The 27,857-nt window shown below is 50.1% G+C and overlaps 1 protein-coding gene across 1 annotated transcript; it reads right to left on the bottom strand.

The window, feature by feature from the left end:
- Positions 1-1,306: 1,306 nt before the first annotated feature.
- On the bottom strand, positions 1,307-17,864 carry Ramp3 (receptor activity modifying protein 3). The gene is made up of 3 exons (XM_059275077.1): positions 17,771-17,864; positions 3,720-3,852; positions 1,307-2,085 (listed from the first exon to the last, which is right to left on the bottom strand). The coding sequence occupies exons 1-3, from the start codon at positions 17,823-17,825 to the stop codon at positions 1,830-1,832; spliced, it is 444 nt and encodes a 147-aa protein (XP_059131060.1). The 5' UTR covers positions 17,826-17,864; the 3' UTR covers positions 1,307-1,829.
- Positions 17,865-27,857: the final 9,993 nt, after the last annotated feature.

A 27,857-nucleotide genomic window follows, 5' to 3' on the forward strand; every position in this document is an offset into this window, starting at 1 on the left:
AGTTCACAAAGATCCAAATGTCTCTATGCTGGGATTAAAAGCATGTGCCCCCAAGCCCCCGCACTTACCTCTATTCATTCCTCTTCTCCGGTCCCTTCTCGGGACTCACATAGGTGGCTCCTCTGAGCACAGGTGGGAACTATGACCACTCACCTCCAAGAGAGGAAGCCTCCTCACTGTTGCTGAGAGAAACGAGGATGGGAGACTGGGTGATAGTGCCCAAAAGCTACAAAGAGGCCAGGGAAAGTAGCTCCAGGCTCACCCCTGTCTGGGAAGCCATCAGTAACCCGGGTCTATGGAACCCAGGAGACGGCTGAAGGTGCCTTCCCCAGGGGAGAGGCATGGGGTTTCTTCAGCACATTTCAGAACATGCCTCAGGGGTGCTCAAACTGGGGGAGCAAGGCAGACAGCACTGGAGACATGCCCTCCCCTCCCCTCCCAGAACACCGTGTGACGTTCCACATCTAATGTCCTGTGTGCCCCTGCGTATGGACCAGATGGCCTGCCACTGCAGTCCAGGATCCATGGCGTCATCTCGTCTAGTAGATGGCATCTTATCTCAGAGATGCTACTCAGGTGGCAGGAGGTGCACCAGGAGTCACAAAGCTGAATCCCATTCGCATGGCACCCTTCCACACCCTGGCCTTCTCCAAAAACAAGGAATGGCCCCAGACCCTGCGCATGGATGGCATAGGCTCAGGCAGCCACCCAGACCTGCAATCCCATGGCATCCGCCGGAAGGTCTCCAGGGCCAGGACTTGGGTACGGTAGGTACTCCAGCTAGAGGACAGTGAGGTCAGCAGCCTATACCCAATGATGCAGGCCCTTCAGCTGGAAGACAGATGAAGCCTGAAGACGGTACAGCACCACCTACTGACCAGCATCTGGCTGGCCAAGGACCTCTCCTCCTCAAAACCCACAGCAGGACCTCTGGCAAAACCAGAAAAGGGAAGAGAGGAGAGAGGGTGCTGAATGCAGACCATCCAAGGCACTCTCCTGTGCCACCGTCCCCTGTGACTTTACTCCGAGCACCTGAGAGACCCATCAATAATTCTGAATCCCCTGAAATAAAACAAGAAATGACAGATGTAAGGAGACTCTTTAATCAAAAAGAACCTACATCAGCAGACAGACACCGGAGCATAGACTCTACTCAGTGTGTGCCTTACTCCCGGGCACCCTCCTCAAGAAGGAGGCCCACGCCTCACCTGCAGGGCAGGTGTCTTTGAAGGGCTGACCAATCCCCAGCTCCAGGCCACACTGGACATAGAGCCATGAGGAGGAGACAGGCAGAGACACAGGAGACAGGCAGATCTGCAGGTGACATGTGGCTCCTAATGACTCCATTCCCCAGTCCCCAGGCTGTCCTTCCTGTCCAGTAGAGAATGTACTCAGTCTCCCAATCAGAAGGGCTCAGGGTTCCACATCTTCCAGATGACCTTGCCTGCCCTCTCTGCTCAAGTGTACACAGGGGTCAGGGTCAGGACCTTGGCTGGGGTCAAGGCTGAACAAGACTCTGCCAAGAAATGGCTAGCGACTAGGGAGGCCGGCCTGGGGAGTGTGGGGCTCAGCAACAGACGACATCCACACTTGGTACACAAACGAACTGTGTCACTCTCTTCCGCCAGCCCACTCGCGTGGTCGGTCTGAGCTCCATCAGGCAGCAGGCTACACAGCAAGGACCACATCAGCCTGGGCAGGAGAAGTCTGCCATGACCAGGTAGGGTGTGGCCAAAGCAGACCAAACAGAGGAAGTGTCCACCAGTCCTCGAAGCTCTGGGCAACATTCTTCCAGCTTCTCCAGGCACGGCCTTCCCTCTGGCGGAAGTTCACAGCAGCTGGTCCGTGCGCTTGCTGCGCCACACCACCAGGCCAGCCATGGCCACCGTCAGCACGACGGGCACTGCGATCAGCGGGATGAGCACTTCGTCTGGGGGATCTTCCCAGTGGGTCCTGTCCACGGTGCAGTTGGAGAAGAACTGCCGGTGGACGCCCGTGATGAAGCTCTGGGCCAGCGGGTTGGGCCAGTAGCAGCCCACGAGAGTGCTCTCCAGCTCGGTGCAATTAGTGAAGCTCTCATAGTACCTGTGGAGGCAGAAGGTAAGACCACACGGCTCCCAGCACCCCTCACACCTGCCCTGCCCCGGGACCCAACAGACAGGCAGGGAATGGTCTGGGCTCCGTCCCACTTGGCCACCTACCCAAACTGTGGCCTTAGAAGTCACCTCCAACTGGGTCATTTGTACCTGTGGCCTTTTCTCCATGTCAGTTCTCTACACCTGTGACCATCACCTGATTTCCTGGAGCTGTAAGCTCCCAGGGCCCATGATGTCTGTTCAGCAACAGGCCTCCCCAACACTGTACAGGTCTCCCCAAAAGACATGGAGCCCGGGCCCACAGCCACAAGGACCTGTAAGGCCCTTGTCATCAGAGCATCCTGAAGGCCTGAGAAAAGAGTCTGCTTGAGGCCAGAGCCAGCTTCCTCCCAACCAAATCAATCTGCTCTCACGTGCCAGGTGACCTATGAAGCCCAGCCTCGGCCTGTCTGACGAGGCAAAGTTGCCCTCTGCCCCATCTGACAGGACGCAAGGGAACTGCTCATATAAACAAACATGGAGAAACTCCCAGAGAACTTCTACGATAGGCCTCATCTATCCTACCAGACTTCCATTGTAGCCAAGGGCAACAGCTTCCAGGATCCAGAGTTCAGCCTGATGTATGTCAGGATTTCCAAGTACCCTCCTAGTCCAGGATGCAGTGAGCAGCCCCTGGAGGTGGGGACCTCCCTGCTACTGGGGTCTTAGAGGCCAAGGTCAGCTAAGAGGTTGTGGAGGAAGCTGAGAGGATGGATGTCTGCCTAAAGCAGCAGCTCTACCCAGGACAGCACTTGCCCAGGTCTGTTCAGATGAAGGACAAGCACAGGAGAAAGAGGATCCTGGCTCAGTCTCCCATGGGATCAGGGCGAGGGCCACCTCCTCCTTCCTGTGCTGTTCCAGGAAGGAGTGGGGGCTTCCCCATTAACAGGAAGGAGCTACTTCCAACAAGCTGCTTCAAAAAAAAATCATTGCAATCTGAATTTCCAGAAGCATCAGAAAAAGGATGGAGAGTGGGAGGGGCGGACTAGCAGGGTCCCAGGTCCTATGTGTCTACTCCTCCTGGGCAGGATCCTGGAGCCTGCTCATTCAACCATATTCCTGACTCACACAGGCTGGCTCTCAAAGCCCAAACCACATACCTGTGGCCTCCAAGGTAACCTTCACAAGGAAGACCTAGAAGCAAAGAGGCCCAGAATCCTTGTCCAGTCTCAGAGGCCCCACTGGGCTTCACTCTTAATGCAGCCCTGGAGATGCCCAGGTTCTCAGGACATCTGGAACAGGGAGTCATAAACACCCCAGAAAAACCTTTTGCCTCATCTCTCTGTGTGTTGAGAACCACATGCTATGACCCCCACGTTTCCAAGGCCTTTCCACTGAACTGCCCCGAAATACCACCGACAACAATTGTCGTCGCAGCTCCATGTGGCTAAGCCAGGCAGACCCCAGAAGCCCCTACAGCCCAGGGCGGTGTGTAGGCAAAGCTGGGTGAGGACTGTGGGAGGGCTGTGGGTGGATGTCCCTAGGACCATGAGCTTCTGCTCATGTATGAGAGGGGCCAAAGGGTAAGGCTAAGTGTGTGCAAACAGCACAGTGGCTGGGCCCCAAGACCAGCAGGGCACTCACACGATGAACTCGGATAGGTTGCACCACTTCCAGACATCCACCTTATGCATCACGTCAGCGAAGGCTTTCCCACAGCGGGGCAACCTCTCCAGCATTCCTGTCTCATTGCAGCCGCACACTTGGGTACACTCACCTGGAAGGGACAACAGGGAGCTGCTCAGGGAACTCGGACAAGCACAGACCCCACTCCTGTGCCACCACAGGCCAGAGTCCTCCCTCAACCCCGACCCTGGGGTAAAACAAGTATGTCTCCACTTGACCACAGCAGCGGCACAAGGAGGGAGCCATAGAGAAGCCCTGGGCCAGAGACCTCCGGAGTGGGCAGAGGTCCTGGGCATATCCAAGAGCCTCCAGCTCCAGCTCAGTGGCCCAGGGTGCCTGCAATGGTCCTGAGAAAGGCTCTGAGCTGGTATGGACCTCCCACCCCTGTCATAACCTGCTCTAATTCTGGGACTCCTGAGGCTGAGGCCCCATGGGGACTCATGTTCCCAGCAATGAGAGGGTCCATGGAATTCTCGGGCCTGACACCGCTTGTCACCCCAGGATTTCACCACGCCCTATCCTCTACCTCACACCTTCATTCTATATGCATGTTCCTAACAGGGACCAGAAATGTCTTACTTCCCACCAGGCAACACCATCTTGTTCTCCAGAGCTCACCCACACCATGGCCATCCTATTTCCAGGTGGCATAACTACGCTGAGTCTAAGCTTCTTCCATCTAGCCCCTGTTTTGTTCCCATCATATGACCAAGGGAAACACAGCGCTGTGTGGCTTGGTGGGCGGTGTACAGATTCCCTGCCAACTGTATACGGGTGTGTACAACCCTGCTGTGTCCTGAAGAGAGTGGGGGGTATCTGGAAGGTTTACAGCCCTACTCTATGTGTGTGTGTGTGTGTGTGTGTGTGTGTGTGTGTGTGTGTGTTTGTGTGTGTGTGTGGTGTGTATATGTGTGTCTGTGTGTGTGTGTATGTGTGTGTCTATGGGTCTATGTGAGTGTGGTGTGTGTATGTGTGTGTGTCTGTGTCTGTGTGGGATGTGTGTGTGTGTGTCTGTGTGGGGTGTGTCTGTGTGTGTGTCTATGTGTGTGATGTTCTGAGTAGGCAACCCTGCTGTCTACATCCTGGGGTGTGGTGTATGACCCAGATCTGTGCCCTAAAAACTAGTGAAGGGCTGGAGGAGACAAGTTCCTGCTTGGAATGGGATAGACTTGGCTATACCAATTATCAGCTCAGCCTCAGTTTCCCCATCTCTAAACAAGGTAAATGTCCACAAGGCTCTTGAGTGGTACCCACAGCAGCCATGTTTAAGATTTACTGCAGATGTGGCAAATGCTCACTCGTTTCCCTCACTTAGCAAAATCTGGTGGGAGTAATAGATACATGGTATACTCTGAGAGGTCAGCCAAGCCTGTCGGGGTTCTACCTTCTCACATGTGCAGCTCACACTGGGCACTGAGCGCTGCTAATTAAACCACCTAAAGGAACAGCCAGTCCAGACCTAAGCATTTCCTGGTGCAGTGGCCCATAGGATTTCAGAAGGTAAGCCACAGTCTTCTCAGTCCTCACAGAGAGAAGCCCCAAGGGGCCCTAGGCTCACAGACAAGAGTCTGCCCCACCTATGACAGGAAGCCTGGCAGTCTGGCTCAGGGCAGGCTCTACAGCTCACCTTGTGAAAGGCCCCAAGACTACACAATATTCTAGGGACAGATAAGTAACAAGAGTGAATGAGGCAAGAATGTGAAGAGTGCCGGGCGGTGGTGGCGCACGCCTTTAATCCCAGCACTCGGGAGGCAGAGCCAGGCGGATCTCTGTGAGTTCGAGGCCAGCCTGGACTACCAAGTGAGTTCCAGGAAAGGCGCAAAGCTACACAGAGAAACCCTGTCTCGAAAAACCAAAAAAAAAAAAAAAAAAAAAGAGAGAGAGTGTCAAGAATGTGAAGAGTGAGCAGGGGTAAGGCCCTCAGGTGACCTTGGCATTCTGGTGGTAAAGGGACCACACACCCGCAGAAAGCAAAGTCGCCTTTTCCTCCACACCCACAGGGAACACCAACGCTGTCTGGAAGCCAGAGAACAGGACACAAAAGGACCTCCCAGCTGCCTGGGACCTGGGTGCCCAGACTTGGGATGCCTTTTTCCTTCTGTGCTTGTATGAGGAAGATGGGAAATGTTCTCTGAACCACTGGGGCCTTGTGAGCTCAGGGGCCTGAGCACTGCTTCCAGACTGAGCATTAGCTGACCCGTGAGCCATTATGCTCAAGGCAGAATCCTAAAAATCCCAGCTCAAAATAAAGTGTCACTCATCCCTAGTGGCCAGCCTGGGACACTGGACAAGACCTTATCTCTGAATGAATCAATAAATAAATGGATGAATGAATGATCAGATCAGCAAGCTGCGGGGGGGGGGGGGGGGGGGGGGACTCAAATTACTAAATCAAGAATGAAAGAGAGGCATGTGATGCCACACTCCTGTAAATCCAGCACTCAAGAGACAGAATCAGACAGATCTCTGGGAGTTCTGAGCCAGCCTGGTCTACATAGTGAGCTGCAGGCCCCTCAGGGCTACAAAGTGACATCTTCTCTGAAAAAGAAAGAAAGAAAGAAAGAAAGAAAGAAAGAAAGAAAGAAAGAAAGAAAGAAAGAAAGAAAGAAAGAAAGAAAGAAAGAAAGAAAGAAAGAAAGAAAAGGATGAAAGAGGGGGCCGTTGGTACATCACCACCCATCTTCCAAAACAAAGAGGATCATAAGCAAATACTACAAACATCCGCGTGATAAGAAACGAAATGAGAAAACCCCCAGTAAGACAGTGTTATGGTTAAACAGCGTGGGGAAGGTGTGGGTATGTTGAAGTCTTGGCTCTTAGCACCTCAGAATTCGGCCTTATTTGGAAAATAGGATCTTTGCAGAAGTAGCCAACCATTTGGGTGGGCCCTAGTCCATGTGAGCAATACTCTCACAAAAAAGGGACCCTAGGACACTGGCAAACACACAGAGGGACAATAATGTGAAATCACACCGAGAGAGGTGGGTCATACAAAGGCAAAGGCAGAGATCGGAACAACGCCACCACGATGCAAGGAATGCTTGGGGCCACCAGAAGCCAGGCAGAGGCAATGAAAGAGCATGTCCCCGCTGCGGTACAGAACTAAGAGAAACATCTGCTGTTTCCAGTCACTTGGTTTATGATTCTTAGTGACAGCTGTAAGACACTATTAAAGATACAAACCTCTGGAACTCACTCAAGGAGAAATGGGGACTCTGAGAAGAACCAGAGTGGGTAATAGGACTGAGAACTAAAACCGTCTGTAAAAATAACCCCAGGCCCAGAGGCTGAACTCGGTACGTCTACTAAGTGTTTAGAGCATCTACAGAAACCATCCACAAACTTCAGATAACAGAAGAACAGGAAATCCTGACTTCTCCACTTCCTTACTCATTCTGTGAGGCCCATTTTACCTTGATAGCAAAAGCCAAAGTCATTCCTAGGAAGAAAGCAATACCTCTTAGGAATACAGATGCAAAAAACCTTCAATAAACACTAGCCGTGCAAGTTCAGCAACACACAAAACTGAATGCACACCATGGCTAAGGGGAGTTTTCCTAGAGACGCAATGGTGGTTCAACATACAGAAATCAGTGCAGTGTGCCACACTGGCAGAGGGAGGGTGAGGGGACCACGTGGCTCAGAAAAAACATCTGAAAAAATAAAATGTCGCCGGGCGGTAGTGGCACAGGCCTTTAATCCCAGCACTCAAGAGGGAGAGCCAGGCAGATCTCTGTGAGTTCAAGGCCAGCCTGGTCCATAGAGCAAGATCCAGAACTGGCACCAAAACTACACAGAGAAACCCTGTCTCAGAAGAAAAAGAAAAAGAAAAAGAAAAGAAAAAAGAAAATGTCCTTTGGCATTTAGATAGATAGATAGATAGATAGATAGATAGATAGATAGATAGATAGATAGACAGATAGATAGATAAATCTGAAAAAGAGAACACCTGAAACATTTTCTCCTGAGACCAGGAGAGGACAAAGATGTCTGCACTTCTATCCAACACAGAACTGGAAGTACAATCCAGAGCAGTGGGTGGCAAAGAGACAAAAGATCCAGATTGGAAAGGGAGACGGGAAAGTATTTGAACCCACAAACGTCATGATCTTCTACGCAGACGGCTCCAAAGGTGCCACCCAAGAACTGAGAGCGTGATTCCACCAGCTCTGCACAGAAACAGGGACAAACCAACACACAACCGAAGGTACTGGGCTGCAGGGGCAGCTCAGCGGTTAAGAGCAGGGGCTGCTTTTGCGGAGGATCCGGGTTTGGTTCCCAGCACCTACAGGTGGCTCACAATCAACTCCAGTTCTAGGAGATCCAACACCCTCTTCTGGCCTCTCTAGGTATCACACCTGCCCGTGGTGCACATATACACATACAGGCAAAATACTCATACACATAAAAATAATAATAGATCTTCTAAAGGTATTAATAAAAAATCCAAAAATAAAGGAACTAATTTTGATAATAATACAGTCAAAAAGAATTAAATTCTTGGCACTCAATTTACCAATCAAGGCCAAAACCTGTACTCTGGACACTATAAAACATAATATCTATATAAATGGAAAGATAAGCCATGTGCATCAATTGGAGTATTTAATATTATTAAGATGTTAATACTGGGCTAAAGAGATGGTTCAGCCGGTAAAGGCTAGGCTCACAACCAAACATCAAGATGTCAACTATTGCCATGGCTACTATTGATTTCAACATGACAAGATCTAGACCCATCCATGAGAAAAGCCTCTGGGCACACTTGTGATGGATTTTCTTCATTATGTTAACTGACGTGAGAATTCCCACCTTAAATGTGGGCGGCACTTCTGGTGGAGGATCAGATAGAAGAAAACCCTAGGGAAGGAGCGGTTTGTTTTCGCCTGCTTGCCTTTGCCTCTGACTGGCTGAGCTCTCCGCTCTGTGGCCACTGCCACTGCTGCCGACACCCTTCACTGCCATCAGAACTGAGGTTCTTCAGCCTTCTAACAGGAACTGAAAAACCACGGCTCTCCAGGAATCATCCAGTGCCTGACTGAGCAGCTGCCGGGTTCTCGGCATCTCCAGTATCGACGGTTGGACTGCCCGGACCTTATCCTGAAAGCCGATCTAATAAATCTCCCCTTTAATATACACTCACCCAACCAACTTAATATATATTCATACAATTTGTTCCTCTTGAGAACCCTGACTAATTCGGTTACCTAAAAATGGTCTATAGAGCCAATCAATTACTCGAAAGACCACACAAGTCCCCTGCAGTAACTGATGAACTGACCTTTAAGTTCTACAAAGTGGCAGCTGGGTGTGGTGGGACACAGCTGTGATCCCAGCATTTGAAAGGTAGAGGCAGGAAGATTGGGGCTCAAGGTCATCTTCAGCTGCATAAAGAGTTCAAGGCCAGCTGGGCGGTGGTGGCGCACGCCTTTAATCCCAGCACTCAGGAGGCAGAGCCAGGCGGATCTCTGTGAGTTCGAGGCCAGCCTGGTCTCCAAAGCGAGTTCCAGGAAAGGCGCAAAACTACACAGAGAAACCCTGTCTCGAAAAACCAAAAAAAAAAAAAAAAAAGAGTTCAAGGCCAGCCAAAAACAGACTGGGAAGATGGCTCAGCAAGGTGCTTCCGGAGCCTCATGAAGACCCCTTCAGATCCTCAGACCCTCAGCACCAACTTTAAAAAAGAAAGAAAGAAAGAAAAAGGCAGGCGGCTGGAGAGACGGCTCAAGAGCTCAACAGTTAGAAGCACATGCTGCTCTTGCAGAGGACCTGAGTTCAGTTCCCAGCACCTGCAGTAGGCAGCACACAACTGCCCGCAACTCCAGATCCTGCCGTTACAATGCCCTCTTCAGGCCCCTGCACATGCACGCACATACATACACATCCATACAACACAAATCTTTAAGAAATAAGAACAATGCATCACAGTGCCATGTGCCTACGACCCCAGACTTGGGGACGTGGACACAGGAAGATCCCTCCGCCTTGCCGGCCAGTCAGTCTCACTGAATTGGTTCAAGGAGAGATCCTTTCTCAACAAGGAAGGCAGAGAAGCAATCAAGGAAGACAGGCAGCGTTAACCTCTGGCTTCCATATATTCCTGTGCACACACACACAAGAAAGGAACAGGAGGCTGGGCGGTGGTGGCGCACGCCTTTAATCCCAGCACTTGGGAGGCAGAGGCAGGTGGATCTCTATGAGTTCAAGGCCAGCCTGGGCTACCAAGGGAGTTCCAGGAAAGGCGCAAAGCGACACAGAGAAACCCTGTCTCAAAAAAACCAAAAAAAAAAAAGAAAAGAAAAGAAAAAAAAGAAAGGAAAAGGAGGAGAAAAAAAGGAAGAAAAGTAGGCCCAGGGAGATGGTTCAGCTGGTACAGGATCTGGCATTCAACATGAGGACCTGAGTTTGGATCTTCAGCACCCACAGAAAAGTCTGGATGGGAAGCCAGGTGTGGTGGCACAGGCCTTTTATCCCAGCACTTGGGAGATAATGACAGGCTGATCTCTGTGAATTCAAGGCCAGTCTTGTCTACATAGTGAGTTCCAGGACTGCCAGAGTTATGTAGAAAGAACCTTTTTTGGGGGGGTGGGGGGGACAGGGTTTCTCTATGTAGCTTTGGGGCCTGTCCTGGAACTCTCTCTCTGTAGATCAGGCTGGCCTCGAACTCACAAAGATCCACCTGCCTCTGCATCCTGAGTGCTGGGATTAAAGGTGTGCGCCACCACCACCTGGTGAAAAAGCCTATCTTTAAAAAAAAAAAATTGGCATGGTACTGTGCCCCTGTACCCCTCACACTACAGCTGGGAAATGTCTGGACATGGCTGGCCAACCGGTCAGGCCAAATGGTTATCTCTGGTTTCAGTGAGAGACCATGCCTCAGAAAGACAAGGTAGAGGGCTGGAGGGACAGCTTAGCAGTTCACACTGGCCGTTCCAGAGGACCCAGGCTTGATTCCCAGGGCCCACATAGTGGCTCACAACCCTCTGTAATTCTAGGTCCAGAAGTTCTATTGGATAAGGTATATTTTGCAACAAAATGTATCTCCAGAGATGAATAGGACCTTTAACAACAATCCTGGTTGGTTTTTGTTGTTGTTGTTGTTTGTTTGTTTGTTTTGTTTTGTTTTTTGTCAACTTGACACAAGCCAAGGTCATCTTTGAAGAGGAAAACGCCACTGAGAAAATACCTCCACTAGACTGGTGTGCAGGCAAGTGTGCGGGGCATTTTTGTGATTGATTATTGATGTGAGAGGGGGCTCAGCCTGCTGTGGGTGATGTCACCTCTGGGCAGGAGGTGGCCCTGGGTTATACAAGAAAGCAAACTGAGCAAGAGAGCAGGTCAGTAAGCAGCATCTCTCCATGGTCTCTGCCTCAGTTCCTGCCTCCGGGTTCCTGTGTTGAGGTCCTGTCCTGACTTCCCTTCATGATGGACTGTGATAGAGACAAGAAAGGCATACAAATCCTTCCCTCCCCAAGAGCTTTTTGGTCATAGTGCTTTATCCAAGCAATAGAACCCTAGCTAAGACAACAGTAGAGGGGCTTGATTCAACAAGAGATCCAACCATCTGAAGCATGCTTGGCTTACTAACGTAAACACGCCAAAACCGAAAAGAGAGACAAGGCAAAAATAACAAATCCACAATTATGTTTGGGAGAATCTGATGCCTTTCTCTTAATAATTTAAAGAAGAAATAGATTTGTATAAAGAGTTTATTTTATTTATGTGTGTGTGTATATGTGTATGTGTGTCTATATGAGCATATGCCACATGTGTCCAGGTGCCCTCAGAGGCCAAAAGCAAGTCTCAGATCCTCTGAGGCCGGAACTCCAGGGGTTGGGAGCTGCCCTGATGTGGGTGCTGGAAATGGAATTTGGGTCCTCTGGAGGAGCAGGAAGCGCTGTTAACTTTTAACTGTCGGGCCATCTCTCTGGTTTGGAGTGGGGGTGGTCATGAAGACTTTGGAAAGTTCTGATGTTTTCGTGGGTGTCCGCTTACAAAGTCTCCTTTAAGATTTGATACCACTGGGACCCAGCTTCCTATTCATCTCTGCTCCCACAGACTCCAGCTGCTCCCAACGGTAAAGCCCCCCTCCAGGGCCCTGAGGCTGCAGGACGTTCCCTTCACTTCTGTCCACTCTGTGCGTCTCAGGGTGCTGGTGCCAAGTTCTACTTTAGAGCTCTAAGCTCTGAAGTGCTTTGAAGGAAACAATTATTACAAGGTGCCCCAGTTTGCTTATCTGTTGCTGTGGTAAACACTGTTCAAAACCCACTTAGAGGAGGAGATGGTTTATCTTCGCTCACAGGTTCATCATCAAGGGAACCCTAGGCAGGAAGGAAGCTGGAGGAATCATGGGGGAAAGCTGCCTGTGGCTAGCTTCCCCTGGCTTGCTAAACTACCTCGTTAGTACAACCGAGGCCCACCTGCCTAAGAGTGGCACCGCTCACAGTGGACGAGGGCCTCCTACACCAGTTAGCGATCAAGAAAATGTCCCCACAGATGTGCCCACAGGCCAACCTGATGGAAGCGTTTCTTCGGTGGAGTTCCTTCTTCCCAGGGATGTCACGCTGGCAATCAAGATTAGCCATCATGTAAAGAAAATCTTTTGAAGGCAAGGCAAAGATATTCCTCCCTGACCTAAGTGGGGGCCACCATAATGATCCCCTCATAAAAACAGAGAGTAGGGGCTCTAAGCCCAGCCCTTCTGGATAATTCTATCTGTCAGGGTAAACACATGATCTAGAACAGAACAGTTGACTGAGCACCCAGGCCACAGCCCAGGCCTACGGCATGGGTGAGGTGAGAGGACTCAGGAGTCCCCGTTTGCTAAAATCCCTTAAGTGTGTGCTCCGGTGCACACACCAGGCTGAGAATGAACAACGGACAATGCACATGCACTCAGGTGTACGGGCCCATCGCCCAGAGGCCTCGGGCAATACTCATCCTCCTCCAGCACACTGGAGGACTTTAACCTCCCACGAGCCCCAGAAGCTGCCCCATCTGCAGGTCTGAGGGCCAGGCTCCAGGTGTAAGGCATAAAGCAGTGGGCAGCACAGCCCTGGCTGTTCACTTAGGCCTGGATACATTTGATCGTCGGGCCTCAGTGTCTCTGGACCCCACCGCTCCCCACTTCAACCCCCGACTCTTCACCTTCCTCAGTCTACTGATCTCAAGAAAACATCATTCCTCTTGCCCCCTCCAGTTAAATGATGGGGAGACCAAGGCCCCGAAGTAAAGCTGCTTACCCAGGACCAAACACAGAGTGAGCGTCTGATCTAGGGACATCTAAGGTGCCATCTGTCCCCTGCTCAGCTGCACATGCCCAGCCTGATAGTACAAAGCTATGAAAGCAGCCCTGGTCCATGACAAGACAGGCCCTTAGAGACTGTACGCAGGCAGGTGATGGTAAAGACACACTAGGCTCCTTTCTCCCCCAGACCTCCTTATTCCATAGCATCCTGCATCTGATAGACAGGCTCCCAAGCCTGGGCTCTGAAAGTCCACTTGACGCTTACCACATCCAGCTCTTGTCTTCATTCCTGGATCTGGCTTTGGTCAGTCCCTCGTGGTATTCTCTCAGTACATTAACACAGGTCCTGACCTCCACCCAATGTCTGAAGAGATGTCAGCCAGGCAAATCCCACCAGTCACACGCTCTGGTAACTCCACGTGCCACTCTTGGCCCTCCTAGACCTGAACGTAAAACAGCCCCCTCAGCCTGCCCTGAGGACCAGCTGTCAGACCACCAAGGCCTCCTCCCTTCCCCCTCCCCAACCTCCTCTTTTTCTCTTCCGCCCCTTGGTCCTCTTCCCTCTCCATGTGCCTTTTCTTCTCTTCACTCTGGAAGTCAGAATGAATCAGAATCCTAGGAGGCAGATAACAGATTTCCCTCCCCGCCATCACACACACACACACACACACACACACACACACACACACACACACACACACACACAGAGTCTGGTCAGAACAGGCTTATTCAGCCCTTCTTCTGTGGCTTTACAATCCTCAGCCAAGCAGACCCAACTACCTAAAAAGAAGGGGTGGGAAGTCTTTCCGAGCACACCTCTCTCCCAGCCCTGCCTTGAATCTCTGTGTCCCCCAGTTTTCCACATGTTCCGGCATTTTGATGTGCCCCCGAAGCTTTACATACCCCAGAACTGCCATGTGCCCCAGAAATTCCACACAGCCAGAACCTCTGTGTGTCCTAGATCTCTCTGTATCCCAGAATCTCTATGCCCTATAACATTCACATGCTCCAGCATCTCCACACAACCCAAAATCTCCATGTGCCCCAGATCTCTGAAAATCCCAGTATCTCCAAAGACCCCCCAGAATTACAGTGAACTCTAGGGTCTTTGCCTGTTCCCAAAATCCTTGTTTGTCCCTGACCCTCTGGGCACCGCACAGCAAGAGACTGTCCCATGCAGGTGTAAGGTCAGCCTCAGGTGACCTGCTGACATAACTCCCCCACCTCAGGAGTGTTGTGAAAATGCTCCGGGCCCACCCTAGACAGGCACCTGTGGGTCATAGTCAGTGCCCTCCCAGGGGACCCCGGTCTGTCCATTTCTGATGCATACAGAGCTTAAAGGGCTTCCAGCACGGCCTGACAACCCACCCAAACACACCGACCCCTGGAATGCCCTAAAAGTGGATCACTGCCACTCAAACTACCAGCTAATCTCTAAAGTTCTCAGAGACTGAATCGAAGTAGAAATCTGTTCTGGATGGTTCCATTAGGAAACAAAGAACATTTAGACCTGTGCGTCTTTTGTCTCGGTGACTTTCAGATGCTGAGAGATGACAAACAGCCGAGCAGATGCATTTCCTAGAGAAAGGCCTTTTGTTGCCACTCATCTGGAAATGAAACCAAAGCACTCTCATCCTCCATGGAATGGGCACAGCCAGACTGGGGCCCAGAGGCCATGGTCAGTGGGGATGCAGGGAGGGCAGAGGTTTCTGGGCAGTTCTGTCCCCATGCCTATGCTCGGGGCAGCCCTCTCCTATCCCTCCACCTGCATTTCCTTATCGCTAATGGGAGTGGGCCAAATGACCTCCGAGGCAGCTCCAGTACTAAAAACTCTATGGTTGTGTTTAACAAACCACCTCCTTCAAGACCGTAAGTCCCCAGCACTGCTTGCCACCTACTTGGCTCAAGATCAGTGTGACAGGTGACACACTGACAGGGCACCATTACTTTAACTCATGATAAAAATTGCAGGGCTGGAGAGATGGCTCAGAGGTTAAGAGCACTGACTGTTCTTCCAAAGGTCCTGAGTTCAATTCCCAGCAACCACATGGTGGCTCACAACCATCTGTAACGAGATCTAGTGCCCTCTTCTGGCCTGCAGTCATACATGCTGTATACGTAATAAATAAATAAATAAATCTTTAAAAAAAAAAAAAATTGCAGCACCAAGGGCTGGAGAGACAGCTCAGTGGTTAAGAGCACTGGCTGCTCTTCCAGAGGTCCTGAGTTCAATTCCCAGCACCCACACAACAGCTCACAATTATCTGTAATTCCAGTTCCAAGGGATCTGACATCTTCGCACCAATGCATACAAAATAAAGTTTAGGGCTGGAGAGATGGCTCAGAGGTTAAGACCACTGACTGCTCTTCCAGAGGTCCTGAGTTCAATTCCCAGCAACCACGTGGTGGCTCACAGCCATCTGTAATGAGATCTGGTGCCCTCTTCTGGCCTGCAGTCATACATGCTGTATACATAATAAATAAAAATCGTTAAAAAAAAAAATAAAGTTTAAAAAAAAAAAGTGCCAATAAAGGCATTTTTAAAAAATGGCACTACATTCATATTCATGGACACACACATGCACATACAAATCCCAGGGTGCTTGCTGTCACAGTGCTGTGACAGCGTATGTACCAGGCTCATCCCCTGCTTTACCATGAGCATTTCGGCTCCCCGGCACAGAGTGATTAGCCTGAACTGAGTCAAATCAACCAACACAGCAGTACTCCACAGCTGCACTCAGACTCTAGTTAGGGAAACTGAGGCCAAGAGCCAATAAGTGGACACCTGCTGGACACCTCGTGCCAGAACCCTGGTCAAAGGTATTCCTGTAAAGTTCTTTAGAATTTCAAGGAAGCCCCACAGGCCGAGACCTTTCTTGTTTGGAAATGGTGGCTCTTCCAATGCTGCTGTCTGTGGTGACCAGGCCCCGGTTCCACAGCCTAAAGACAGTTCCAGACATTAAAGCGTCAGCAGAGCACAGATGGTTAGTGTTCCTAGGAGCCATGGAGCTCAGCTCCTCCCTTCCAGAAGATAGACAGAGCTCAGGCCCCACCTTGGCAGGACTGCATGTGATAGTACAGGTTTCACCTCTGACCCTTGGTCTGGCCAGACTCACACCAGCCAGGTGTGTGAGAAGGCTGAACCTGATCTGCCACTAAGCAGCCTGGCCCCCGGATGAGGAGGACAGTGGGAACAAAGCAAGAGAGGATGGTGGCCCTTAGGGACGGTGACCCTGGGAGACCAAGACTACTAATGAGGATTTCACATGGCTTCTGTCTATGGAGCTTCCCAGTTCCACACTGGAAGCAGTCGGGACAGAGACAGTTTCCTTCAAAATAAACTCAGGACCTTCTTTCCTCTAGACACCAAAATCCCTATCAGAGGAGCCTTGCATCAGAGGCTTGCCGAAATCCCAAACAGCACACTGACTTCTGGAGGTGGCCACAGTCCCAGCCCTTCAACACAAAACTCCACCCCAGCCTAGGCACCCACTCTAGAATACGAAGCACAGCCCCTTCTGTACACAGAGACCCCTTCAAAGGAAGAGACCTAATTGCTGAGTCTGACCCAGCTTTGTTCCAACTCCCAAACCACATCCCAAGTCATCCACACTGAGAAGGATGCTGCAAACAGGTCCAACTTCACCTTACAGCCAAGGAGGCTGAGCCTGGGGGGGAAACATCCTAGAGGACCCAGGGGCCATGGCCCTGGAGGACAGGCCCCACACACCCTCCTGACAACAGCTTCCTTCCAGCTCCTGTCAGGTACTGAGCTTGCCTGGCCCCTCCAGCATACGGCAAACTCTCCCACCAAAGCCCTTATAGGCACACAGGCACACGTGCACACACATGCCCATACAGGCACACAAACACAATCATGCACACTAGCGGCACAGACACATACATACATTCGTGCACACAAGCATACACACATACATGTACATGTACCCTCTTTTTTCATTGTTTGGTTTGGGTTTTGTTTTTGTTTTTTTGAGACAGAGTTTCCCTGTGTAGTGGTGGCTGTCCTCTGTAGACCAGGCTGGCCCCAAACTCACAGAGATCTGCCTGCCTCTGCCTCCCTAGTGCTGAGATTAAAGGTGTGCACCATCACCTGGCAAAATGTACCCTCTTATTTAGCCTTGGATAATTTCTTCTGTAAAATACTTCATTTTTTTTCTTTTTTAGTATTTCTTTTTTAATAATATTTTTATTCTTTGAATTTTTATATATGTATACCATGTATTTTTATCATATCCACCCTACTTCCTCCATCAAGCTCCCTACAGGCTCCCTCAACATGTCTCCCTACCAACTTTATGCCCTCCCCACCCCTTTCAAGACAAGCTTAATATTTATCCCATTTCTCTTTTGTTGAGAGCAGTGTTTCTTCCTGAGTCCTGTTTTCTCACTGGAAGAGGATGAGGAATTTCAGCCACCCGCACCTGCGTGCCACATGAGCGGGGCAGAATGGGAGGCTCACTACCTCACGAGAGACCCTTCCCTAGGCACCAGGACATCACAGCCCCGCAGGGGACCTTGTGCGTCCCTCGCAGTCCAAGGCCATTTCCCGCGGCTCCTCTACCGGTGGAGTCATGAGGACCCTCAGCAAACCTGCGGGGCTGCGCTGGAGTCAGCCCGCCGTCCTTTCCAAACTCTGGTAAAAAGGAAAGCTCAGCCTAGGCTCAACGCGGGAAGATGAGAGTCCTCGTGGGTCCCAAGATCCCGAGGGGATAGAGTGCCCCCAAGCCAGATGCCTCCTTACCACAAAGCAGCAGTAACAGGGGCAGAAGGTGCAGCGGCCGCGCGGGGGTCTCCATGGCCAACTAGGATGCTCCGGGCTTGCAGCAACCCGCAGAGGTAGGAGGCTTGGGGCGGGGCCGGGGCGGGGTGGGGCGGGGCCTCAGAGATCTCCATCCTAGGCCACGCCTCCACCCGCCCCTGACTCCCTCGGAATCCAGACGTAGCCTAGAATCCTCAGCCCTCCTCCGGAGGGGCGGGTGGTGGGGACAGATGTGTGTGGGGCGCGTGGGGTCTGGACTGGAATGGAGAAAGAAAGAGTGGAGTCGGGCTGGGAGTCCGAGTCCGGGGTGATGGGACTAGGAAAGGGGTTCTGACCAGAAGACTGCAGTTTCAGCTGGGGATGAACTGGGTTCAGGCCTTAGAGTCAAACTGGGGAGCAAGCTGGGAAAACGATGGGATGCAGCACAGATTGAGAGAAGGGGACCAGGCAAAAGATAGACAAGAGGCTGGATTTGGAGAAACCTGGGGTTCAGTCTTGCAGGGAGGAGGCCAGTGTCCCTGTGGGACCCCTGTAAGAGACGCACATAAATTTAAGCAGAGCCAAGTTCAAGAGCCCTGTCTCCAAGGGGCGGGGAAGGGAATGGAGTGGGTTGCTGAGCAGACGGGGAGATGGGGAGCTTGGCTCTCAAGCTCGGGGCGGTGTACACATGCAAACACAAACAGCTAAGCCAGAAGCGAACTGAAAGCAGGTCAGTGACCGGGGCCCTCAAGAACCTGGCTTCTAGAAGTTTCAGGTGGAAAGAAGAGAGAGGGCCTCAGTTCCTCCCACCACAGGTCACTTAACCAAAACAGATCATATCTGTCACTCTCAGACACAGACCCTCCAAAGCGCCTACTGTCCCTTAGAGAGTCCACGCCGGTCTGAGAGCTAAGGCACAGACCTGGGAAGGTGGCTTCCCCATCTAGGCAAGCAACCCGCTCTCTAGGCAGCAGCAGCAGCTACTGTCCCCATCACTGAGCCCAGCTGACCCGTCCTGACCTAGAGGGGCTCACTTTACCACTTTCTGTGAATTTTCACTGAGAAGACTCCGGTCCAAGCCAGACTGACGATTCAGGGGAGACAAAGCATGAGATTTAAAATAAATAAATAAAAACAAAAACCTTTAATGGATTTAGCACTGGAGAGATGGCCCAGTGGTTTAAGAGCTTTTGCAGAGGACCCGGGTTTGGTTCCCAGCATGCCGGTGGTGGTCCAGCCCCATGCTCCATTCTCCAGCTCCAGCTCCATGGGATCCAGTTCCCTCTCTCTGGGCTCTGAGGGAGCCACATGCACATTGTGCACATCCATACACATAAACTAAATAAATCTTTAAGATTTAATATTAACATTCTGAAGCAAGGTGGTGGTATTTAATCCCAGCACTCAGGAGGCAGAGGCAGGGGGATCTCTCTGAGTTCCAGGCCAGCTTGGTCTACAAAGCTAGTTCTAGAACAGCCAAGACCTGTCTCAAAAAAATAACATTTTGAAAAAGCCAGTTAGTAGAAAAAGACTAGGATACTGAGCTTAATATAAACAAAAAAAACACTCCAATTAAAATTAAAATTGATTTGCTGGGCCATGGTGGCACCTTTACTCCCAGAACTCAGGAAGCAGAAGCAGGCTATGAGTTCAAGTCCAGCCTGGGTCTACAGAGCAAATTCCAGGACAGGCTCTAAAGCTACACAGGGAAACCCTGTCTCGAAAAAAAAAAACAAACAAAAATTAAAATTGATTTAAATTGATCAGTCATCCTGCTTCTGCCTGAGGAAACGCAGGACAGGTCTAGAGGGGCCAGCACCCAGGCCTCCCACCCAAAGGTCAGTGAGCCCCTCCCCTATGCTGGGGGGGGGGGGAGCCACTAATCAGGACCAAAAGGATAACCTGGAGCCACATGCCAGCCCACATTCCAGCAGGTTACACTTATGGAGGAAGTTTAGGTTGATTGTCCCACAGCCCAGAGACTGAAAGAGGGAGGCGGACTCCGCACCAGCTTGGCTATGGCTCAGGTGGGCCTGCGGAGATGCCACCTGAGTGCCAGTTACCTGTGGGCACCAGCTCAGGGCAGCTGATGTTGCTTCCTTGGCCTGTGCGGGAAGCACTCACTGGCTCTGCTGTGAGGAACCCTTGTCCACCCCACAGGGGTGAGTCACGACACCTCAGCTCCACAGGGCTGCCCAGCCTCCCTAGCATCCCCCCAAGGGCCTCTGTCCCTTTGTCACTTCTGTAAGACAGAGTCTCTGCCTTCCTTCTCAGCCCATGGCCTCCCCCAGGAAAGGGGTCTGCTACCTACAGGTGATTTAGCACAGGTTGTGAGGAATAGTGCCATGAGAGCCAACGCCACAGCCACCATCCAGCCTTCCTGACATGGGGGCCACCCTGCTCTGCCTGTCTTCTCTTCCGGTCCCATGCCCTGGCTAGGCTGCACATGTGGCCCAGCTGCACAGACCTGTCTCCTCCACCCGGGGTCACCTGCTCCTCTCTCCCCACTTCTCCGGATCCTGCTACGTATTCTACCTAATGCCCAGATGCTGACCCCTGGACCCCCAGCAGTGTCAAGCGAGGTATCCAGGACAAGCCAGGGACACTCAGAGCCAGGCTGCTATTGGCAGTCTACCCACAGAGACCCTGTGACCCTAAGATATGGGGGTGAGAGACAGAATTCCCTCTTCAAAGACAGCAGCCGCTGTGGAGAAACAGGCTGGGACGTACCAGGGCGAGTCACTGTCACCAAAGACTCCCATTGTTCTCCCGCAATATCCTGACTCCTGACCTGAGCCAGGCATCCCTGATAGCCAAACTCAGCAGCAGCCAGTGCTGGAGAAGCCTAGACTGAGACTACACAGTTTGGAACTCTCATTTTCTTGATCCCTGCTTGGTAGCGCTGGCTTCTTCTACAGAAAACCCAAGCTGTACATGGCAGCCCCAAGGCAGAGAGCTCACCTTATGGTCCAGATCCACCAGGGACATGGTTGAGTGTAAGGCTTGGGCAATGCCAACCCAACCTGCCTCACACTCTAGGGCAGAACAAGTTTCCCCCATGGATTTTGGGTAGGTGAGGTGTTGAACCCATGAGAGATGAAGAGGAGTTGTCCTGGCAGATCCCCAGGCTTGGGGAAGTGAAGCCTGGGTGCTGGGGTAACACTCCTTGGCTGGTGCCTAAAGTCAGAATGTTCATGGGGTGGATGCCCTAAGTGACGGGGATGCCGGCCATCAGCTGAGGCCATCACTCTGAGGACCACGGTATGTTAGTCAATGAGCAGTCAGCCCTGGAACAAGAGTCAAGGAGCTCCTGGGGCCGTCCGGGGACAGGAGGTCCCACAGTGGCTACTGTCCCCCTTGTGTGCCTCTCAGCCCCACAATGAGGCCACAAAGGAGTCCAGCTGTTGATCTTACAGGAATGGCCACTCCTCCCACACCTGTGTATGGAAGGCTACAGCCTCAGGTTTGTCAGGCTGGGCCCTCCGGTGTGTGCGTCTTACCCCATCATCATTCACAGTCCTTTAGACCAACTTCTCAACTATTCTCCTCCACACCCAGCTCCAAGGAGACATTGTGACCAGACAGCATCACGTCTCCACCTGAGAGAAACACACAGCAACTGCCTGGCGCTCTCCCTGAACTAGACACTTCTGCCATGTATCTACACACACAGGCACATATGCATGCAGCTCGTACACACGCAGGCATACACATTGCATACATAACACACATATGTGCATGTAATACACCCAGGCACACACATACAACACACACAATAGACACACACATACACAATACATGTAAGCACACACATACAGTACACACACCATGCATAAATTCACACATACATATACACACACACACACACACACACTCACCACACATATCACACACACCACACACATATCACACACATACTCAAGGAGCATCAAATGAACTGAGATTTCAGTTTCTTCTCCCAGCTGAGAGGCTGGAGTGCCTCAAAGACATTTCTGATGATTTGGCGCCCCCTGCTGGAATAATATTTAAGTAACACAGCCTCTCATGGTCCATTAGCAGACATCCCAACAGAAGCAGGAATTACAGAAAGGAACGTGTCTGACCCAGCCCACAACTCAGTATCTAATTTTGTCTTCTTTTTAAAATGCATTTTAATTAACACATAGTAATCATACATATATATGAGGACATACATATTTATGTCCATTACACAGTACAGTGTGTAATGATCAAGGCAGGGTCACTGGCCTATCCAGTGCTCCAGACAGACGTCATTTCTTTCTGCTGAGAACCTTTAAAACCCACTCTACTGGCTACTCTGAAATATTCATTTTAAATTACTGTCAATTGTAGTAATTCTATGCTATAAAGCATTAGGAAGGGGCTGGAGAGATGGCTCAGTAGTTAAGGGCACAGGCTGTTCTTCCAGAGAACATGGGTTTCATTCCCAGCATCCACATGGCAGCTCACCACTGTCTGTAACTCCAGTTCCAGGAGACCCTCCTTTGACCTCTCTGGGGACCAGGCATGTACTTGCAGGGAAAATACTCACACAAAATAAACATGTCTTAAAATTATAGTTGAGCATTAGGAAACTTATCCTTCCTGCCTGTCGTAATTTTGTAAACTTGACACAAACCTAGATGAAGAGTTGAATGGCCTCCATCAGATTGGCCTGTGGACGTGTCCATGAGGCACTTTCTTGCTGGCTGATGAGCCCAGTCCACTGTGAGCAATGGCAGCCTGTGCAGGTGGGCCTGGTTCCTGCCTCATGCTCCTGCCTGAGTTCCTGCCTTGGCTTCCCTTGATAGTAGACTGTAAGCCTGTAAGATGAAATGAACCCTCCCTTCCCTCCCCCCATATTGCTTTGGGTCATAATATTTATCACAGCTGTAGAAAAGCAAACTAGACTTCTACCACCCAAGTGCACATACACCCACTAACCAGCCTCTCTAGGAATCACTATTCTAGTCTCTGGAGCTCTGTGAGCAACGTTATTTTATTTAATCTCATGCCCCCAGTTCCATCCCAGCTGCTGGAGCTGCAGAATCTCACTCTCCTTATGGCTGGATGCTGATCTGTTGTATAGATGAAGCGCGTTTTCTTTATCTCTGAGTTGGTGATTGATTCCCTAATCGTGACTACGGTGAAAAGTGATGGGTTAGCGTACAAGTGCAAATGCCTCTTTGACCGCTTCTGACTCCACCGGGGAGGCCCAAGAATGGGATCCCTGAATCACGTGACAGCTCTGGTTCTAGCTTTTGCTTTTTTTTTTTTCTTTTTTTTTTTCTTTTTTTTTTTTTCTTTTTCTTTTTTTTCCAAGACAGGGTTTCTCTGTGTAGCTTTGCGCCTTTCCTGGAACTCACTTGGTAGCCCAGGCTGGCCTCGAACTCACAGAGATCCGCCTGGCTCTGCCTCCCGAGTGCTGGGATTAAAGGCGTGCACCACCACCACCCGGCTGGTTCTAGCTTTTTAAAGACCATCCAGGCTGCTTTCTGTGGCTGTACTAACTCACATTCCCACCAACAGTGCATGCGAGTTCTTCACATGCTAGTCAACATCAGTTGAGACAGTGGGGTTTTTGATAGTTTGAAGTGCTGAGTGTTTTTACACTTTCTGGCCAGCTGTCTACCCTCTTTTGAGAAAAATGTCATTTGTTCAGGTCACTTGTCTATTTTTAAATCATGCTATGTGACTTTGGCTGTTGAGTTTCTTATGCACTCCTGAAATTCATTTCTTGCAGGATTAATAGGAAACAGGAGAAAATTTTCTCCTGTTCTCTGGATTGTCATTTCATGCTAGTTTCTTTTTGCTATATAGAAACTTTTAATTTTATATATTCTCATCTGTCAATTTTACCTTTGTTCTTTGTGTTCTGGGGTAATAATCAAAAAATATTATTTTCCTAGAGCAAAGTCTTGAAGCATTACACACACACACACACACAAACACACACACTTTTTAAAGGTTTACTTGTATTATTTTTAATTATGTGTGTGTATTCACTAATGCTTTATTGACATTCATATTCATAAGGGATATTGATCCATAGTTTTCTTTTTTCTCTGTGTCCTCATCTGGTTTTGGGTATCAAAGCATTGCTGACATCACATAAATGTGTTTGGAAGGGCTCCCTCCCCTGGTTTAGACCTTTGGAATGGCTTTAAAGGGTTAATGCTGGTTCTTCTTTTCAATTTTGGTCAGGTCCAGTACAGAAGCCAGCTGGTCTCAGGCTTCCCTTTGCTGGAAGCCTTTTTAGACTTATTCCACCCTGTGTGCCATCCTGCTTGGCTTTTTTGTCTTCGTGTTTTAATTTTAATAGTTTGTATGTATCTAGAATGAATATATCAGGTGGTGCACACCTTTAATCCCACTCAGGAGGCAGAAGTAGGCAAATCTCGGTGAGTTCCAGGCCAGCCTGGTCTATATAAGGAGTTCCAGGCCACCCAGGGCCGCAGAGTGAGACTCTGTCTCAAGATAAATAAATAAACAAATAAAATGAATACATCACCCCACTCCCTCCTACCTGCAAGGTCTCCGCTTTGGTGAGTAGGGATCCCTCCTGTCTGAGTTCACCTTGCTACTTTGTGACTCCTCTTCACTATACTTTGGGCTGTCACTCACTTCCAAGAGGACCCCTCTTACTGAATCTGTTACAGGTCCCCTGAGCTTCCTGGCCTGTGTGTCTGTATCATTCCCAACATACACAGTTTTCAGCAATTAAGTCATTGAATAGGCTTTCTCTGCCATGTCCCTTCTCCTTCTAGACTACTCTGTGTGTTTTAAGTTTCTTTATTTTTGTTTTATGTGTGTGGCTGTTTTGTCTGCATGTACATCTGTGCACCACATGGATGCAGTGGCTGTGGCAGCCGGAATTGGGTATCAAATCCCCTTGCAACTGGAGTTCCAGACAGTTGTAGCCACTGCATGGGTGTTGGGAAACCAACCTGGGTCCTCCGGAAAGCGGTCAGTGCTCTTAACAGCTGAGCATCTCTCAACCCTAAAAACAACTCGGCATCTTGAGGTTTGCTTGCTTAGTAAGTACCCTATCTCTCTATCCTTTTTTTTTCTTTATCATGGTTGTGTGTGTGTGTCTGTGTCTGTGTCTGTGTCTGTGTGTGTGTTTCTATATGTGTGTTATGTATTATTTCAAAAGACCTGCCTTCAAGCTCAGAAATTCTTCTGCTCAATCAACTGGACAACTCTTGGGGCTCTCTACTGTGATTGTTTGTTTGTTTGTTTGGGGGTTTTTTTTGGTTCTTTAGCTCAGGGTTTCTGACTGGCACTTTTTTATGATTTCTAGTTTCGCTGAATTTATCATTGTTTTAAATTCCTTAATCATCAGTTTCCCCTTCCTTCCTTTGGAGGCATCATGTCCCCATGCCTTTTTCATGCTTCTGTGTCCCCATGTTGATGTCTGTGTGTCCCCGTGTTGATGTCTGTGTGTCCCTGTGTTGATGTCTGTGTGTCCCTGTGTTGATGATGTCTGTGTGTCCCCGTGTTGATGTCTGTGTGTCCCTGTGTTGATGTCTGTGTGTCCCCGTGTTGATGTCTGTGTGTCCCCGTGTTGATGTCTGTGTGTCCCTGTGTTGATGTCTGTGTGTCCCCGTGTTGATGTCTGTGTGTCCCCGTGTTGATGTCTGTGTGTCCCTGTGTTGATGTCTGTGTGTCCCTGTGTTGATGTCTGTGTGTCCCAGTGATGATGTCTGTGTGTCCCCATGTTGATGTCTGTGTGTCCCTGTGTTGATGTCTGTGTGTCCCAGTGATGATGTCTGTGTGTCCCTGTGTTGATGTCTGTGTGTCCCAGTGATGATGTCTGTGTGTCCCTGTGTTGATGTCTGTGTGTCCCCGTGTTGATGTCTGTGTGTCCCTGTGTTGATGTCTGTGTGTCCCAGTGATGATGTCTGTGTGTCCCCGTGTTGATGTCTGTGTGTCCCTGTGTTGATGTCTGTGTGTCCCAGTGATGATGTCTGTGTGTCCCCGTGTTGATGTCTGTGTGTCCCTGTGTTGATGTCTGTGTGTCCCTGTGTTGATGTCTGTGTGTCCCCGTGTTGATGTCTGTGTGTCCCTGTGTTGATGTCTGTGTGTCCCCGTGTTGATGTCTGTGTGTCCCTGTGATGATGTCTGCGTGTCCCTGTGTTGTTGATGTCTGTGTGTCCCTGTGTTGATGATGTTTGTGTGTCCCCGTGTTGATGTCTGTGTGTCCTGTGTTGATGTCTGTGTGTCCCCGTGTTGATGTCTGTGTGTCCCTGTGTTGATGTCTGTGTGTCCCTGTGTTGATGTCTGTGTGTCCCCGTGTTGATGTCTGTGTGTCCCTGTGTTGCTGGTGTCTGTGTGTCCCTGTGATGATGTCTGTGTGTCCTGTCTGTGTGTCCCTGTGATGATGTCTGGGTGTTCCTGTGTTGATGTCTGTGTGTCCTGTGTTGATGTCTGTGTGTCCCTGTATTGATGTCTGTGTGTCCTGTGTTGATGTCTGTGTGTCCCTGTGTTGATGTCTGTGTGTCCCTGTGTTGATGTCTGTGTGTCCCCGTGTTGATGTCTGTGTGTCCCTGTGTTGGTGTCTGTGTGTCCCTGTGTTGGTGTCTGTGTATCTGGTAGATCAGTTATCTTTAACAACTGTTTTAAAGGTGTTATGAGAGTTATTGTTTTGTTTTGTTTTGTTTTGTTTACATTTTTGTTTTTTAAGATGGGGTCTGACTGTGTAGCCCTGGCTGGCCTGGCATTCTCTATGCAAACCAGGCTGGCCTCAAACTCACAGAGATCCCCTTGCCGCTGCCTCCAGAGTGCCGGGATTAAAGATGCAAGCACCACCACTCCTGGACCACCTTTACCAGTTTTACAGTGTGTTATACAGTAAAAGACTTGGTACTGGAGATGTGTCCCAGCTGTTTGCATATGCAGAGCTGACTTGGGCTCCAGGTGGGGGCTCCAGGGTACTGTACATGAAGTCTCTTCATGTAAATCTGTGTGGTAGTTTGAATGAGAAACGTCCTCCATAGTCTCAGACATTTGAAAGCTTGGTCCCCAGTTGGTGGCGCTGTTTGTGGAGGCTTAGGAGGCGTGGCTTCTACAAGAAGTTTGTCACTGGAAGCAGGCTTTGAGAGTTTAAAGACTTGTGCCATTTTAAGTTCTCTCTCTCTCTCTCTCTCTCTCTTTCTTTTTCTTCTTCTTCTTCTTCTTCTTCTTCTTCTTCTTCTTCTTCCCTCCCTCCCTTTCTGCTTCCTGCTTGGAGATCAAGATGTAAGCTTTCTGCTGTTCCCATCACCATTCCTGCAGCCTGCTCTCCCCATTTCCTGCCATAATGGACTCTAACCCTCTGGAACCGTAAGTCCAAATGAACACTTCTCTAACTTGCTTGGCTGTGATGCTTATCACAGTGACAGAAAAGTAACACAGTTCACACTGGCGATATCTAAGAGTGCCTCCATGGTCTAGACTGCAGGGACTGTGGGACTGCACCAGCACCGGTGACAGAGCTCCCTCGGGAGGAAGGAGAACTCTGGCAACTCTGGTCATGGTGCCTGCGTTAGCTTCTTCAAGCTGAGTTGAGAGTGGGACCACCCAGGTGGGCTCATGTGGATATAACACGGCATTCGTCATAGGTCAGTGGGACCTGTCGATGTCTGAGCGCCATGTGAGGACCAACTCTATCGGTGGGTTGAAATGGAACACCTATCAGTTTTGAAAGCTGCACGGGTGACTACAGGGACCCTCTGTAGCAGACCTGTGGAGAGAGACATGTCTTGCTGTTTCCCATGGCCAACAGTGGGCAGAACTGGGCATCAGCATCTCGGGACCTGAGGCTTTTGTCATATTTACACAGTGAGAGTTTATGGGTGCACATTGATATGTGTCTACACCTATGGGTGCAGTCTGGTTCTTACAAGTGAGAGATATACATGTGAGAGGTGCATTTGTGTTATGAGTCTGTGATGTGGGTACAGTGCTTGAGTGTGTGTAACAGGTAAACGTGTGTTATGGCAGTGTCCATGATGTGGGCTGTGTGTGTGTGTTACGTGTAAGTGTTTGGACAGAACCTCATTGGCCCCAGCTGGACAATTAGAAATCACTTTTACTTTATCATGACCAC

Source organism: Peromyscus eremicus, chromosome 10, assembly GCF_949786415.1.
Source record: "Peromyscus eremicus chromosome 10, PerEre_H2_v1, whole genome shotgun sequence".
Lineage (NCBI taxonomy): Eukaryota > Metazoa > Chordata > Mammalia > Rodentia > Cricetidae > Peromyscus > Peromyscus eremicus.

Bases quoted from the DNA above. Each gene is read 5' to 3' on its own strand.
- Ramp3 (XM_059275077.1), bottom strand. From the start codon at position 17,825: ATGGAGACCCCCGCGCGGCCGCTGCACCTTCTGCCCCTGTTACTGCTG. The intron at 3,853-17,770 runs GTAAGGAGGCAT...TGTCCCTTCCAG, and splicing joins CCTGTTACTGCTGCTTTGTG to GTGAGTGTACCCAAGTGTGC. The intron at 2,086-3,719 runs GTGAGTGCCCTG...CTGCCTCCACAG, and splicing joins AACCTATCCGAGTTCATCGT to GTACTATGAGAGCTTCACTA.